The following is a 16,378-nucleotide window of genomic DNA, read 5'->3' as shown; positions in this document are numbered from 1 at the left end:
GACGTCATAGAACACGTGACATTTGGTCCAATTTTCTTATAACTTCCTGTTAGGGATAGTAGCTGCTGCTAGGGGGCGTTTGGAACATGTACACTTCCTCTTTTAGGGGGAACGAACAATCCCTAGCGTTAGTTAATCCATGAGTGAATAGCCCCTCGATGCGATACCGTTAACAGTGCTAAAACGATTGCAGATAGTGAGTAGCCATCGAAGAGCTACAGTGTGAGAATGAGAGTAGCCCCTCAATGTGACTGAATTCAATCTTCAATTCTTCAGTTAACCCGCCACACTCCAATGACTTAACCATTTCATTAATCTCCCTTTAAAATAAAGAAGGAATGAACATGTATTCAAGGTAGAATTGGTGTATATTCATGGACCTGGAGGGAATTTTTATGAGTTCAAAGAAATCACGATTCTGATTTACACATCCCCCTTTACCTAATATATGGTAGCTACCGTTGGTTCCTCGTTGTGAGCGCTCTAAAAATTTTCCCAACACCAGGAACTCAAATGTCGTCTACCCTTACCACATTCCAACCACAACCAATTCCTTCCCATGACGAACTACGACCCACATCGTAGATGTCCATCATGCGATGTCACAAAAAAGGGAAGGCACCACACTGATATTGGGCCGGGTTAATGCTTTTAACTTAATCCATATAATATTTTATTTCTACCAAGAAGTGATATCTAGTTTATTAGGGAGAAGGTATAAATTCGCCACATTTCCAGCTTTATCTCCAGTCCAAACGCAGGTCCGGAGTGAATCACAACCAGCATCTCATTGGTTCTTGAAAACTCACGTCAGCGTGACGCCAATGACGAAAATGACGTATTTTCTGACTGAGGAGAGGCGAAATAGCCCGGCCTACTTTTACGTCCCCCCTTGTATTTTGAAATGAGGGCTGGGACTAAGACGCGCGAATTACTTAGGCATCTTATACCTTCTCGCTAATGAACTAGATATAACTTCTTGTTTCTACTAATTGTGGAACGGCTCAGGTTGGGTAGGACGCCAAAAATGGGGAGGAATAATAATAATAATAATAATCTGAGCTTTTTCTTAGTGTGGAAATCCCCACACTAAGCCTGTGGCTTGTTTACAGAAGGGTCCCTTTACAATGCATAGAGGGGTGGTGGCTAGCCCCTAAGCCACAGCTAACCTACAGCGCCCTATACTAACTATTACCGTTAACCTCTGCAAGTTTTGGTGGAAAGGAGAAAGCGTGTTAGACCGCGGAGGGAAACTCCTTTAACAAGCGGGGAGCAAACTCCACGCAGAAGGATTTGTTCCCAGATTTTCACCCGGTGCCACAGCCCGGGGTCGAACCCGGGATCCTCTTGCTGCGAGGTGAAAGCGCTAACCGCTACGCCACCCCACCTTACTCGTCGGACTTAATTGTAATTGGTTCGTTATTGACCAATGCATTCGACTATTCTTCCACAATTTTTGGCGTCCCACCCAACCTGAGTCGTTCCACAGTTAGCGCGCCTATTTCTCTCAGATTTCGCATCCCACCATCATCCTTGTATTACCTTTCATCCATCCACGTACAAATCAGCTTTTGGATTTTGCTTCTCGCTAGAGTCTGAAGGCGTCTTAACCATAATATAAATCAACATTTCATAAAAGTACTAAAATTTTCACTTATATTATGAACATAAATACAACTTATGGTACAATCAAAGATATACAAGACTGCAACATTTTAAAAGGCACCATATTAATTTTTGGGGGGGAAATTGTCAATACTCTCAGACACATGGAATTGGGGCTTGTGTTCAAAACCGAAAGCCGCTTTAAAGCAAATATCGGCTTCTATGGCGCCCTTAACACGCTCGCTAATCTTCTAGCCACCAATTTATCCTTGCCAAATTAGAACTAGTCCTCGAGGAAGGCGCTAAAACTAGCCTTTGCTCCATTTCTCGACTATCGGAGCATTTGTTTCAACTTAACCACAGCCGACAGTCCAGCAGGGCCGGAAATAAGCACAGGATATTGGACATTGTTAAATAAAATTTTAAAATGTCCCATAATTTCTCTAAAAACTAAGGGGGTCACTGGACATTTTGACCAATAATTTTTCCGTAGTTTTGATGGTTTGACTATGAAGATGCGACAGTATTTTTGCACACTCCAGTGGACAATGTCCTATAAGTTTTCCAGTCAAAGGAGGCGACACTGGACACATGTCCTATAATAAATTTTTCCTTATTTCCGGCCCTGGCTAAAACTAGCCTTTGGTCACGTCCATCCCTCGACAATGGGAGCATCTAGCGACATTTGTTTGAACTTAAGAACAGCCGAGAGTTCGAGACTAGCTTTAACTACTGGTCATCGTCACTATCATCTTCGTAAATGATTTCGTACCACGGTTTTTCACCAATATTGTCATCAGTCTTAACACTCGATTGCTTACCACCGTGTCTCGTGGGTTTTTTACCTTTGGAAGGATTTTTTTTGGTCTGCAATTTTTTACCCGGTCTAGGGTCATAAAGCTCGTCACCATCATCGTAGTTCATATCATAGTCAGAATAACGACGTTTATGCGTTTTCTTTTTAAAACTTTGCAAATGATCCTCATTGCGCGTTCCCGTAATGGAATTTGAAATGCTAGTTTCTGTAACTCTTGGAGAAGGGATGGCAACTTGGTTTTGCGTTAAGGGGGTGGTGACATTATCTTCTGACGGAGGGTTATCGTCATCATCTATGGTGATTACATCATGTTCATGTTCATCTATATCAGAAGCGTCATATTGTTCTAATAAAGAGTCCGTATCATCCTCTAAAATAACAACATCGTCATCTGAAGTATTGAACTCGTCATCTGATGTGTAATCATCACTATCATCATCTAAAATGACGCAGTCATCATCCGATGAATGAACGCTTTGTGAAAATGCTTTATGATTATGACTCGATGATGCTTTATGATTGGCTTTGTCATTTTCATAAATTCCATCGTCATGGTACCTCAAATTGTAGCAACGTTTCTGCTCGTTGTTGCTTTTTCTTTTTCCGCGCGTACCAACAGATTCTTGTTGCGCGGGTTTTATTGGCTTCCCTTTATCTTTAAGGAAAATTACGTCATCATCCCCTGGCACTGGTAATTCTGACACGACTAAACCAGTAAGCTTAGTGAACTTATTTTCTACTGAATGATGACTCAGCAATTTGTGATTGGACATTTCGGCTTCGTTTGTAAATTCCCAGCCGCACAATGGACAAGGAACTTTCTTTTTCTTTTCAGCCTTTGCTGACATATTTAGAATACTTTTGGCGCGTTTAATCATGGCGTATGTCGCTTGTTTCCTTAAGAAAGAGTCTTCTATTGCGTCTACGCGATGTTCGTCCTCTTTTTCGTCTTTATTTAAACAAGCTACCTTTGACGCTTTGATTAACGTAAATGGGCGTTTACGATAACGCGATCTAATTATATTTGGAGTTTCTAAATACACGTTATTTTCATCCTGTACCTTAGGAGTAGAATCAATATCAGTTGTAATGTCTTGAACAGTAATGTTTTTATTTGGGGGGTCAACAATTAAATTGCCGACATTAGGTTCCAGTGGAGAGATTTTGTTATGAACTTCAGCGATAAAGAAGTCACCCGGACTTTCATTAACAGTTTTAACTATATCTTCTTGAACTTTACCCTTATTAGCATTGTCTCTTTGAATCTCAGCTAGTAAATTTCGCGCAACAGCCTGTTGTGTAGCAATTAAATTGCCTGTTTGTACTTGATTTTCAAAATGCTCCCTTTCCTGTCCTTGAGAAATAAAATTGCTCGTCTGATCTACACCAGCCTGATTTTTAGCGAGTAAATTTCCATCCTGAACTCGACTGATAAAATTTCCGGCCTGATCTAGAGCAATTAAACGGCCCTCCTGAATTTGACTGGCAAAAGTTTCTCTCGAAGCTCCTGCAATCATATTGCTATCCTGATTTTTAGTGGTTAAATTTCCTTCCTGAACTCGACTGATAAAATTTCCCGCCTGATCTACAGCAATTATATGGCCCTCCTGAACTTGACTGGCAAAAGTTTCTCTCAAAGCTTCTGCAATCAAATTGCTATCCTGATCTTTAGCGGATAAATTTCCATCCTGAACTCGACTGATAAAATTTCCCGCCTGATCTACAGCAATTAAATTGCTATCCTGATTGTCAGTGGCTAAGTGACTTGGTTTAATTTCAGCTACATGGTCTTCTGAAGATTCCGCAATAAAATCCCTTTTCTCAACAATACCTGACTGATCTACAACAATTAAATTGCCTTCTTGAGGCTCAGTGTTACAATTGTATTCATTATCTTCATGAATAAAGCTATCTTCCTCAACCTTACAAACAATGCCTGACTGATCTACAACAATTAAATTGCCTTCTTGAGGCTCAGTGTTACAATTGTATTCATTATCTTCATGAATAAAGCTATCTTCCTCAACCTTACAAACAACTTCGTTACATTCTTCAATGCTAAAATTGTCTTCCTGACCATTGCTTACAAAATTATCGTCATGATATACAGCGACTAAATTAGCATCGGGAGTTTCAGCAATAAAATTGCTTTTCTGATCTTCAGTGGCAAAATTATCTTCCTGAGCTGCAGCAACTAAATTTTCATCGGACGTCTCAGCAATAAAAGTGGCATCTGGAGTTTCAGCAGAAGAATTGCTTTTCTGATCTCCAGTGGCAAAATTATCTTCCTGGATTGCAGCAACAAAATTGGCATCGGGAGTTTCAGCAAAAGAATTGCTTTTCTGATCTCCAGTGGCAAAATTATCATCCTGAACTGCAGCAACATGATCGTCTTGTACATTCGAGGAGTTACCTTCCTGATCTCGAATCATAAAACTCCCTTTCTGATCTACATTTATATTGTCTTCATGACTTTCAGGAATAAATTTGCATTCTTGACTTTCAGAGACAAAATGGACTTCCACGTTGCTGTACTGACTCTCGTCTATTGAACTGTCTTGCTCAAGATGACGGATTAAACAGTCTTCAGGACCTTGAGCAATAAATTTGCAATCCTGATCTTCACGGAGATTGTAACTAGCATCAGCAATAAAATTACTTTTCTGATCTTCAGTGGCATCATTATCTTCCTGAACTACAGCAACATGATCGCCTTGTACATTCGAGAAGGAGTTACCTTCCTGGTCTTGAATTACAAAACCCCCTTTCTGATCTACATTTAAATTGTCTTCATGACTTTCACTAGAAAATTTGTCTTCATGACTTTCAGGAATAAATTTGTCTTCATGACTTTCAGGAATAAATTTGTCTTCATGACTTTCAGGAATAAATTTGCATTCTTGACTTTCAGTGACAAAATGGACTTCCACGTTGCCGTACTGACCCTCGTCTATTGAACCGTCTTGCTGAAGATGACGGATTAAACAGCCTTCAGAACCTTGAGCAATAAATTTGCAATCCTGATCTTCACGGAGGTTGTTACTACTATCAGCAATAAAATCGCTTTTCTGATCTCCAGTGGCAAAATTATCTTCCTGATCTCCAGTGGCAAAATTATCTTCCTGATCTCCAGTGGCAAAATTATCTTCCTGATCTCCAGTGGCAAAATTATCTTCCTGATCTCCAGTGGCAAAATTATCTTCCTGATCTCCAGGGGCAAAAGTATCTTCCTGATCTCCAGGGGCAAAAGTATCTTCCTGATCTCCTGTGGCAACATAATCTTCGTTTACATTGTCGATGGAGTTACCTTCCTGATCTTGAATTACAAAACTCTCTTGGTCAACAGCGAAAATATTTCCATGCTTATCTTGAATGAAATGGACTTTCTTATCTTCAGCCATCAAATTACACTCTTTCGTTTCAGGAATAAAATATTTTTCATCCTCTACAGCAATAAAATTGCTTTCCTCCTCGCCAGCAACGAAATTGCATTGTTGCTGCTCTTCAGTGATATAATCAGCCAGAGCGTCTTCATGAACCTGCGCAATTAAATTGCCTTCCTCGTCTACGAAAAATACATTTCGATGCTGAATTTGACTAATATTGCTTTCCTTATCATCTTCAGCAATAGCAACATTGCCTTCTGGCGCGGGATTTGAGTTTGACATTTTGGTCAGGATTAAATGTGAACCGTTGGTCGTTTGAATTGAGAGTTGCCGACAAGAAACATCACTTTCAAGGCTATTATATAAACATTTGTCTTTAAAAATTGGAATATCATTCTTTTCAGCGGGAACTAAACCTTTCGTAATTATCTGCTGTCCATTATCGCAAACAATTGGAGAAATGCCACTAGATTTCATAATGGGTTACACCATGCACTTCTTAATATGACTGCGCTGAGTGCAACTGAAACTTAGAAGTCTAAATTTCAGAAGTGTTCTTGCGAGATTGAATGTCTTCAAAATCTGTTAGCCTTTGTCTCATTGTTGTGTCACACAATGTCAACTACGTTATCAGTGCATTGAAAAGTTTTGGAGTTAACTGCTTTCATAGCTCGTCATTTTTGCTGGGATACTTTTATTAAATCTTCAAAGGAATAACTTCGGAAATTATGGTGACATCTTAATTTGGTTTTTAAGCATGTTGTAGTACAAAACAATTTTCATTCTAAAATTAAAAACACATCGTCAAAACATATACTTTTCTGAGCTATAATACTAATTTAATAAGGGCTTATTACCATCTAAGACTATTAAACACAGATGGATTGGAATGGAGATATGGCGCGTGGTTCTTTAAGGGCAGCGCCGAGGGGGTAGACACTTGAGAACTCAGGTGTACAATATGTCTTGAACTCAATGTACTGTCAAAGCTGAAGTCTGGGTTCCGAAGGCTTTGAACTCAATGTACTGTCAAAGCTGAACTCTGGGTTCCTAAGGCTTTGAACTCAATGTACTGTCAAAGCTGAACTCTGGGTTCCGAAGGCTTTGAACTCAATGTACTGTCAAAGCTGAACTCTGGGTTCCGAAGGCTTTGAACTCAATACACTGTCAAAGCTGAACTCTTTTGAACTCAGGTGTACACAGAGATCCAGAGCGTCTACCACCCTCGGGCAGCGCCTCTCTAGCGCCACGCCTCGACCAATATTGACAACTTTTTCGACTCAAACCATAGCCATAACATAAGGCTTATGAGTCGAATTAAGTTTCGGGACTCTACCGCTAGGGGCGACGACAGGCGATGCCTTTAGAAGAACGGTGTTTTTGGCATATAATGTTTCCAGTCCATCTGTGTTTAATGGTCTTAGTTACAACAAGTACTGAATAAAATGAGCTATTATAGCTCCAAACAGAAATAAGTGGTGCCGTGGAAATTTCATTATCAAAATAATTTGGGTGCGTGTAGAAAGTATAAGTGGAGAGGGGCTAAATTGTGAGAACAACGCTAAAACTAAAGTTTCTAATCTCTCCCAGTGTACAATCAGCCATAGATAATTTTCTCTAAAGGGTCTATAAGAATTCCTCTCCCTTCTCTCAGCTTAAACTTCAGGGCAAGTGTTGTCAGGCCCTCTGTGGAAGCGTGGGAAATAAGGCGCTGGCACAGGGCAAATGACCGGTTTAAAAATTGCCTGGTCCAGTTTAAAAATTAAATCGGAAAGTGGTCAGTGGTCCACGAGAGCACTAAGAAAATTCAAGGGTAACCAGAGTCCAGACATTATCTCAACTATTTTAATTGAGAGTGTCTATTCTCACCCCCCCGGGTGGAAATAGCCTACGCGCTATTCTCACCCCCCCCCCGGGTGAAAATAGTCTGACTACTATTCCTACCCTACCACGTGACCGCACTCCCGCGTGACGCCATGCGGCCGAGAATATTTTAGTCATTCCTTTTACTAATTTAACAAAATGTTCATAAACATCCCCTCCTTAGAATTAACATTACACTAAACTTTGGAGGCTCATAACTCTGGTTATATTAGAGATACGGGGATGTCCTTTGAGTATGTTATAGTCATATTTAAGGATCTTTTTATGTATTCAAAAGTTCTCCCAACATGAACAGTTTCTATGGTTTAATTATAAAAGCAAGTTTTTACCGAAATTACATTAGTGTCCAAAATAATCCTAACGTGGTTTAAAGTTAACCTATAGTGTCCAAAAATAGCTTATGGTATAAGTTGTTTTTGGTTTTCTAGCGTTATTTACATGTTTTTAAAATTTCTCGTATAAATTTCCATACAGTGCGTAATCTTTAAATGTATGGCGAACTTTTGGAAAATACGTAAAACAAGGGTTAGTCACATGGTAGGGTGGAAATAGCCTGGAAGCTATGTTCACCCGGGGTAGACTTAACCGGGCGGTGAAAATAGCGCCCAAGCTATTTTCACCCTCCCGCGGCCCTTACCTCCATTCTTAGTCACGTGGTAGGGTGGAAATAAAATCTACGCTATGTTCACCCGGGGTAGACTTTTCCCTTCACCGGACGGTGAAAATAGCGCCCAAGCTATTTTCACCCTCCCTCGGCCCTTACCTCAATTCTTAGTCACGTGGTAGGGTGGAAATAAAATCTACGCTATGTTCACCCGGGGTAGACTTTTCCCTTCACCGGACGGTGAAAATAGCGCCCAAGCTATTTTCACCCTCCCGCGGCCCTTACCTCCCTTCTTAGTCACGTGGTAGGGTGGAAATATAATCTACGCTATGTTCACCCGGGGTAGACTTTTCCCTTCACTGGACGGTGAAAATAGCGCCCAAGCTATTTTCACCCTACCGAGGTCCTTACTTAAATTCTTAGTCACGCGGTAGGGTGGATATAGCCTCGACGCTATGGTCACCCGGGGTAGACTTCACCGGGCGGTGGAAATAGCAGCCAAGCTATTTTCACCCTACCGCAGTCCTTACCTCAATTCTTAGTCACGTGGTAGGGTGGATATAGCCTCTACGCTATTTTCACCTAGGGTAGGAATAGGCTTCCGCCTATTTCTACCCGGGGGGTGAGAATAGTGACACTCATTTTAATTATCCACTTCTTTAGTTTACCAGACTACGCGCCCTGGTCATGGACCAGTTTATTTATTCCAGCTAGGCCAGGGGGATCGCTGGCTCAATGTCCAGTTTTAAAAAAATCCTTATTTCCCACACTGCTCTGTGGGTAGATACTGATGCAAATTGAATTGCAAGCTTTTCTCTACAATCTCTTAATAATAATATTTATTTTGAAAGAAAATACGCAGGCAACCACAGAGAGCTTAGCATAGCGGGTGGGTAAAAAAAAGGAGAGGCGTCGGACAGCCCCTTTAAGTTCTGCTGTTTCAATCCCCACTGAATTAAAATGTAGCATTTTCTCCGTCATCAGTTTAGCGTTATAATTTCTCTCTTGGCGTTACCATGGCATCACTGCCTTAACATAAATGGTTCAGTAAACCTTCTCTTGCGGATAATGACGCATTTTGGGTGTCCAAGCCATACTAGCTTTATTCACATTTATGATAATCAACTTTAAATTAAAAACATCAATATATATACCATTGTTTAGAAGCTCCATCCACGTCCCCTCTTGACATACAGACGAATTTTTCCAAGGCGTCATTTTTCTTCTTGAAACCGTCGTCCGCTTATGCGTCTGCTTCGATTATACTCCTTAGAAATTATTCCTCTAAACTCCGAACGAAACATATTGCTATGGCCAACTTCAGACTTGAAAAGAAATTTTCATTTGATGCAATGCAATCAATCGACCACTACTCTTTAGAGGATGGTTTACGAAGAAAAATATACTGGTTTTTCATCGAATCTGTTTTCTAACTTTAAGAACAATGAAATAGTGAAACATTCATAAATTGACTCTGAATGATTTTAAAAATTAAAATAGATTCGAATTTTATCGAAAAATTAGAAGTTGCACTTACGACCTACCTTGGACTAATAATAGAAACTTCGCTTACGGCACAAGACAGTCCTTAGAAAAAGCTCTTTAGTACAAGATTTAACCATGGATAAAGAATGCGCGTGAGGAAATTTGTTTTCACTCTACAGGATAGGCAACTCCCTTTCTCGAGCGACAGCTTATTCTGTATATACTCTGTTACAAGATCGGTTGTCAGCATTCGCAAACCTAGGTCTCTATGTAACGTAGCTTTGTACGTGCTGTCAAGAGACAAAAAACTTCAGGATCTTCAGGATTTAAAATATCCGCGAGTTTTTTAGCTCGAGTGCACGGACCTCTAGGCCTTAGTTTCGAATACGTGTGAAATTGCCTACAGCCTACTACACGTATTTGAAACTAAGGCCTGGACTCGCCTTATATTTTAAATCCTGAAGATCCTGAAGTTTTTTGTCTCTTGACAGCACGTACAAAGCTACGTTACATAGAGACCTAGGTTTGCGAATGCTGACAACCGATCTTGTAACAGAGTATATACAGAATAAGCTGTCGCTCTAGATAGGGAGTTGCCGATCCTATAGCGTGAAAACAAATTTCCGCACGCGCATTCTTTATCCATAATTTAACCATGTATATCATAAGAAAATTTCACTAACTTCTAGAAGGCCACTGTTTGCCGCTATGGCTAGAGGCACTCTTTCAAGCCCCGATATCAGACCGATTTTCAAGATTTTAACAAGATGTGATAATATTTTAAGTTTTAGCGAGATGAGATAATAGTTTAAGTTTTCTCACTTTGAGATAATAATTTAAGAATATATTTTTTGCTTTCAGGTAATCTATTGGTGTTATATCGGTTCAGATTGGTTTTATAAGTGAAGAAATTAATTAATGTACTATAATCGGTGAAAATATGATTGACAAATTTGCATATAATGCTGAATATATAAATTTTTATTTAGATTTTTATAACCATAATTTTACAAAAGGATTCTTCATAATATTAAAGATGTGCTACGTGTCCCTTGAATATTAATCCCATGTGCCTTAGTGTCTTTGAAGATTCCAGTTTCCAATTAGCGTAACTCATCAGTTTATCCACGGGCTCTTTGATCAGCTGTAGTTAAATTAATGGATGTTAGAAAATCATGTAACGTCTTGTTCTGGACAAAGCGTTCAGTTTGCTATATGCCCTATACATATCTAGGATTAAATTCTATTATGAATGTACACTTCGATTCAGAGGCACTCTTGATCATTGTAAACGTGACTTGCAAATGTATATGGAACCCTAATTTATCTTCAAATTGCACCAATAGCAAACATCAACGCTAATGATTATATACATCATTTTAAAATTAATATCGTTTAATTCACCTTCAACTGGCATCAAGAAACATCAAAAAGTAAAAATAAAATATATACTTTATTGGTTATTATATATTTTTTGTATAGTTAAACGCAGTTTCTGACCATTTCTACATCACTAGTCTTCCTAGCAGGGCCAATTTAAAGGGACTCTCATGGGGCACTTGATTCTGGTCCCCAAAAATTTGAACTCTGATACAGAGTCATCGACAATGTTTTAACTGACTTAGCGACCCCCCCTGGAAACGCCCGTCTTTTTTGCTTGAACGTTTTTAAAGGAAAAGTTATACTAACACAACATTACTTATTATAAAAAAGGACGACCTTTTTCTAAATATAAAAAGAAAAAAATTAAAAAAGAAGAATAATACCCATTTAATTAGTCTTAACAACGAGGACTACTTCGCCGCCATGAGTTTAGTGGCATCTGCTAAATCTAACCTCTTACCCCTAAAGGGATTGGTTAAATTCTCATGGGCTGAGAGAGGTAATGGTAAGGTAGCGCATAGCACACTCGATCACGTGCGTAAGAGGTTCGACTTAGCAGACTCCGCTAAACCCATGGCGGTACAGCAGTCCTTGATTGTTTTTAAGACTAATTAAATGCTGATAATTTTGTAATAAGAGATATTTTCTTATCTTTCTCCTTTTATATTTAGAAAAAGGCCGTTCTTTTAGTAAGGTATAACGTTATGTTACCTGACCTTTTCCTTTAATAAGAGGTTATTCATGCTGGTAAAATGTTACGGCCTAAATTACACTAATTTCTAGGGGCTCGTGGACCCAGCTTTAAACTAGCCTAGCCCCTGAGTGTGGAATTTGATTTTTAAATGTAAAAAATCCACACCACAGCAGGCCGCAACGAGACTATTTACTGCGTGACCTTATAGGTTTAAAATTATATACGTAATTATTATAGGTAACATTATTTTACCGAGAACGCGTAATTATTATAATAATAATAATAATAATTAAAGCTTTATTGGATATCCCTGTTCAGTCGAAACTGGTTTACAAAGGGGTCCGTTAGTTAAATTAATTGTTAAACATTAAAAATTAAAAATATGCTGTTTTACATCTCTCTTAAACTCATTAATGTTAGCTATATTTTTTATATCACATGGTAAGTTATTCCAAGATTGGATTCCCCTGTTTTTTAAACTTTTCAAGTTGGTTGTCGTTAATTTTGATGGCAGAACAAAGGTTTTAAGATTTATGCGGGTATTATAGTTATGATCGACTAAATGAAACATATCAAGGATATACTTTGGCATTTGATTATTATAGATTTTATACATTAGTACTAATAGCTGATATTCATATTCTTGAGATAGGGTCATCCAATTTAGGTTTTTAAGAGCCTCTGTGGCAGATGATCTCTTATTTCGGAGTAATATTAATTTGGCACATTTATTATGTATAGTTTGAAGTCTATGTAAGTATTTTTTGGGGCCAATATTGTAAAATAAATTACCGTAATTAAAGATGGGTTGGATCATAGATTTATGTAGCGTAATTTTACTTTGAATGTTCAAACATTTATAAAGTGGATGGACGAGCCAGAGTCTCTTATTTACCTTATTTAGTACATATTCAATGTGATCAATAAAATCTAACTTCTCATCTATGATGGTTCCGATATATTTATATGATTTTACCCGTGATATATCTAGGGACCCAAGTTTGTTTATGTCTTGCGTTGTACCTCTTAATTTTTTAGGTTCAATAATCATAAAAACAGTTTTAGATTCATTAAAAATAAGGCCTCGTGAGGCTAACATTTTCTTTAGAGTTATTACGTCCGATTCTAATTCAGTGATCAATTTAGAAGCGTCATCTGATACAGAGAGAAGGGCATCGTCATCCGCGTATTCAAAAGACTTTGAAAATTTTAAGCATTTATGATTATGTCTCGTATATATGTTAAATAATAGTGGCCCCAAGATACTACCTTGAGGAACACCTGTAGATACAGTCATTGATTGAGATTTTGTATTACCAATTATTACGGATTGTGTTCTTTGACTAAGATAAGACGTGAACCATTTAAGGGTGCCCGTATCTGCCCCGCATGATCTAAGTTCATTAAGCAATATTTCATGGTTTACGCAATCAAAGGCCTTAGACAAGTCAACAAAGACAATTCCAACATACCACTCTTTTTCTATACTTTGTATTATAGTCTCAAAAAGGTTCATGACACACGTGGTCGTCGAGTGACCTGGTACGAAGCCAGCCTGCATTTCATATAATAAATTATTATCGATAACATGTGCCAGCAATTGGTCGTATACGATCTTTTCAAGGATCTTTGAAAGAATTGGCAGGACTGAAACGCCCCTATAGTTATTAGGTTCCGTTGGGTCACCTTTTTTATATAAAGGGACTACTTTGGCATCTTTCCATTGATTTGGAAAGGTGTGACTGTTTATGGATAAGTTAATTAGCTTAGTTAAGAATGGCGTAATTACTATAGCTAGACCCCTTATCAGGTCACTCGACAATCCGTCTGACCCTGTTGCTTTCGAAGACTTTAAATTCTTTAAATAAGTAAAAATCATGCTTTCTGATACTTCTACTAATTTTAAATTACATACATCATTCAATTCGATTGTTAACTGTGGATTAATTATACATGGATTTTTCGTGAAATGCCTGTTTAGGTTATTTGCTATCTCAAATTGAGTTGTATATTCTATTCCATTATTACGTATCATGACAATAGATTTAGATTTGGCTTTCATGAAGGGCTTTACCAATTTCCATAAGTTAGCCCCACCCTTTAATTTTTTATGAAAATAATCTTTTTTACTTTTTTGAACCAAGTTACTCGTCAAATTACGTAATTTTTTATATTTATCAATAAATAATGGTTGTTTAAAAGATTTCTTTTTGGCCATATCCCTAAGGTGCATAACATGTTTTATCTCATTGGAAAGCCAAGGTGGGCTATTTATAAATTTGCGTTTTGATAGTAGTGGGGCATACTTGTCAAGTGTGCTTTTTATAGTATTTTGTAAAGAAGAGACACCATCATCTATGTTTTCTAATCCTAAATGATCGAGGTTACTGATTAAGTCCTTTACAAACTCGTCACTATCAAAGTTTCTGTAGTCCCGTATAAAACTAATCTCTTTTTCTTTACGCGGAGCTTTTTTCTTCCTTATACACATAATTAGGTCATGATCAGATGCACCGGTTTGTATAACTTCTTGGTATAGGATTCTATCTGGACGGGTTGTAAAAATTAGATCTAGTAACGATTGCGTTGTTAAGGTTTATTATTAATATTATATTATGCCTCACTCAGGGTCGCCTCGACGAAAATTTTGACCAAAAACGTTGCTTCGTGTTTCATTGAGTGGGCCAAAAAGGTGGTCGCCCGTTTCCGCACAGTTTTATTTTTCACACCTTAAAACCTATAGCCCGTTTCCGCAAAATTTTTCATAACTCATTTCCGCACAGTTTGTAAATAAAAATAAAAAAAAACATTTTAATTTTCTTGTTGATGACATTTTAAAAACTTTAAACTTATGCTGCTGGCCTATTGGACCGAAAATAGCAAAAATGTGAGGTTTTATGTTTATAAAATTTTCGATGCTATTTAACGATAGATTTATTTTTAATGCAGATTTTACAAACGGAATTAAAAACGCTCCTTTTACTTCTATTTTTTGACAAAAACACTTGGTTTAATGCTCAAGTCTATCAAAGTCTACACTTTTCTATATCGATAGTGATGGCCAAATCACAAGTTTAATAGCATGCCTCTATTGTACCAGGCCTCTATTGTAGAATAACCTAACCTAGCCTAGCCTAACCTAACCTAACCTAATCAAGAAGAAAATAAAAATGTTTTATTTGCAAACTGCGGAAATGAGTTATGGTAAGAAATGGTGAACTAAAATTTCAATGTAAAAACTGTGTGGGCCATAAAAAGTGTGCAGAATTGGGCTATGATTCTCGAAAATTGTGCGGAAATGGGCATCCTCGGCCAAAAGTATGTAGGTATAAAAACAAAAAGTACACTTCGTTGGTCGCGCCGTGTAATATGAGAAGCCCAGCCTCCTTTATCCCAGAATAGTGTCGACCCCCTCTGCGTATGATTAACTTCCCGACCGTGGCACAGGGAACATGCCGTGAATAGACTCATAAAATATAGCAGATGCTACTCTAGTACCAACAACCTCAATCTAGATACAACTTGGAATCCGTCATGAGAGAATTACAATTTCGAAGAACTCAACCACGACCGCGACGCTGATTTGTTATTATGTCGTTTTTTTCCGCCTTTATATGTACTCAAGGAATAAGATGAATTTCACTTACCCGCTTCTTATCATTGTGAATTGAAAGATGCGCGTGAAAGATAATTAAAATTAAAGTTTCCTTCGCTTTTTTATGCACTTAATTAAAGGATGAATTTCACATACCCCTCGCTTATCATTGTGAATTAAAAGGTGGGTGCAAAAATAATTAAAATTAAAATTTTTTCCGAGTTTCATATATTTTAGGATAAAGATGAGTTTCACTTACCTAAATCATCTTATCATTGAGAGTTAAAATTAAAGTTTTCTCCGCGTTTTTGTGCACTTAATGAAAATGATCAATTTCACTTACTCAGAACTTTTCATTATGAATTAAAAGGTGCATGTAAAAGATAATTAAAATTAAAATTCTCACCGCGTTTTTATGCACTTAATGAATTTCACTTACAAGCAGCTTATAATTGTGAATTAAAAGGTGGGTGTAAAAATAAATAAAATTAAAGTTTTCCAAGAGTTTTTATTTAATTATGAAAGATGAATTTCACTTACTCACAGCTTATCATAGTGAATTAAAAGGTGGATGTGAAAGATAATTAAAATTAAAGTTTTCTCCGCGTTTTTTGGGCACTTAATACACAGATGAATTTCACTCACCAGCTTATCATTGTGAATTAAAAGTTGCGTGTGAAAGATATTTAAAATCGAAGTTTTCTACACGTTTTTATGCACTTAACGAAAGAGATAAATTTCACTTACCCACAACTTATCATTGTGGATTAAAAGTTGCGTGTGAAAGATAATACATTTTTTAGATTTCTCCGCGTTTTTACACACTAAATGAAAAAATGAATTTCACTTACACGCAACTTGTCATTGTGAGATAAAAGGTAGGTGTAAAAGATTATTAAAATAAAAGTTTTTCTCCGCGTTTTTA

General features: G+C 37.6%; 1 protein-coding gene across 2 annotated transcripts; it reads right to left on the bottom strand.

Annotated features, from left to right (window-relative positions):
• Positions 1-1,628: 1,628 nt before the first annotated feature.
• LOC149588801 (uncharacterized) lies at positions 1,629-9,989 on the bottom strand. 2 transcript variants are annotated; one of them, XM_089862332.1, is made up of 4 exons: positions 9,841-9,989; positions 9,451-9,729; positions 6,225-6,592; positions 1,629-6,163 (listed from the first exon to the last, which is right to left on the bottom strand). In XM_089862332.1, exon 4 carries the CDS (start codon positions 6,088-6,090, stop codon positions 2,335-2,337), a length of 3,756 nt encoding a protein of 1,251 aa, XP_089718458.1. In that variant the 5' UTR covers positions 6,091-6,163; positions 6,225-6,592; positions 9,451-9,729; positions 9,841-9,989; the 3' UTR covers positions 1,629-2,334. The 2 variants fall into 2 exon arrangements, with proteins under 2 accessions (XP_089718458.1, XP_089718457.1); XM_089862331.1 differs by having other exon boundaries at positions 1,629-6,592.
• Between the last annotated feature and the right edge of the window lie 6,389 nt (positions 9,990-16,378).

The sequence above is a fragment of the Phalangium opilio genome, unplaced genomic scaffold (genome assembly GCF_054372755.1).
Source record: "Phalangium opilio isolate 3A_F unplaced genomic scaffold, DU_Popi_V2 ptg000537l_1, whole genome shotgun sequence".
In the NCBI taxonomy this organism is placed as follows: domain Eukaryota; kingdom Metazoa; phylum Arthropoda; class Arachnida; order Opiliones; family Phalangiidae; genus Phalangium; species Phalangium opilio.
Note: the sequence above shows the minus strand (reverse complement) of the source record. Positions and strands in the feature narration are given on the sequence as shown.

Excerpts from the sequence above, each read along its gene's own strand:
- LOC149588801 (XM_089862331.1), bottom strand. The coding sequence starts at position 6,285 with ATGAAATCTAGTGGCATTTCTCCAATTGTTTGCGATAATGGACAGCAG.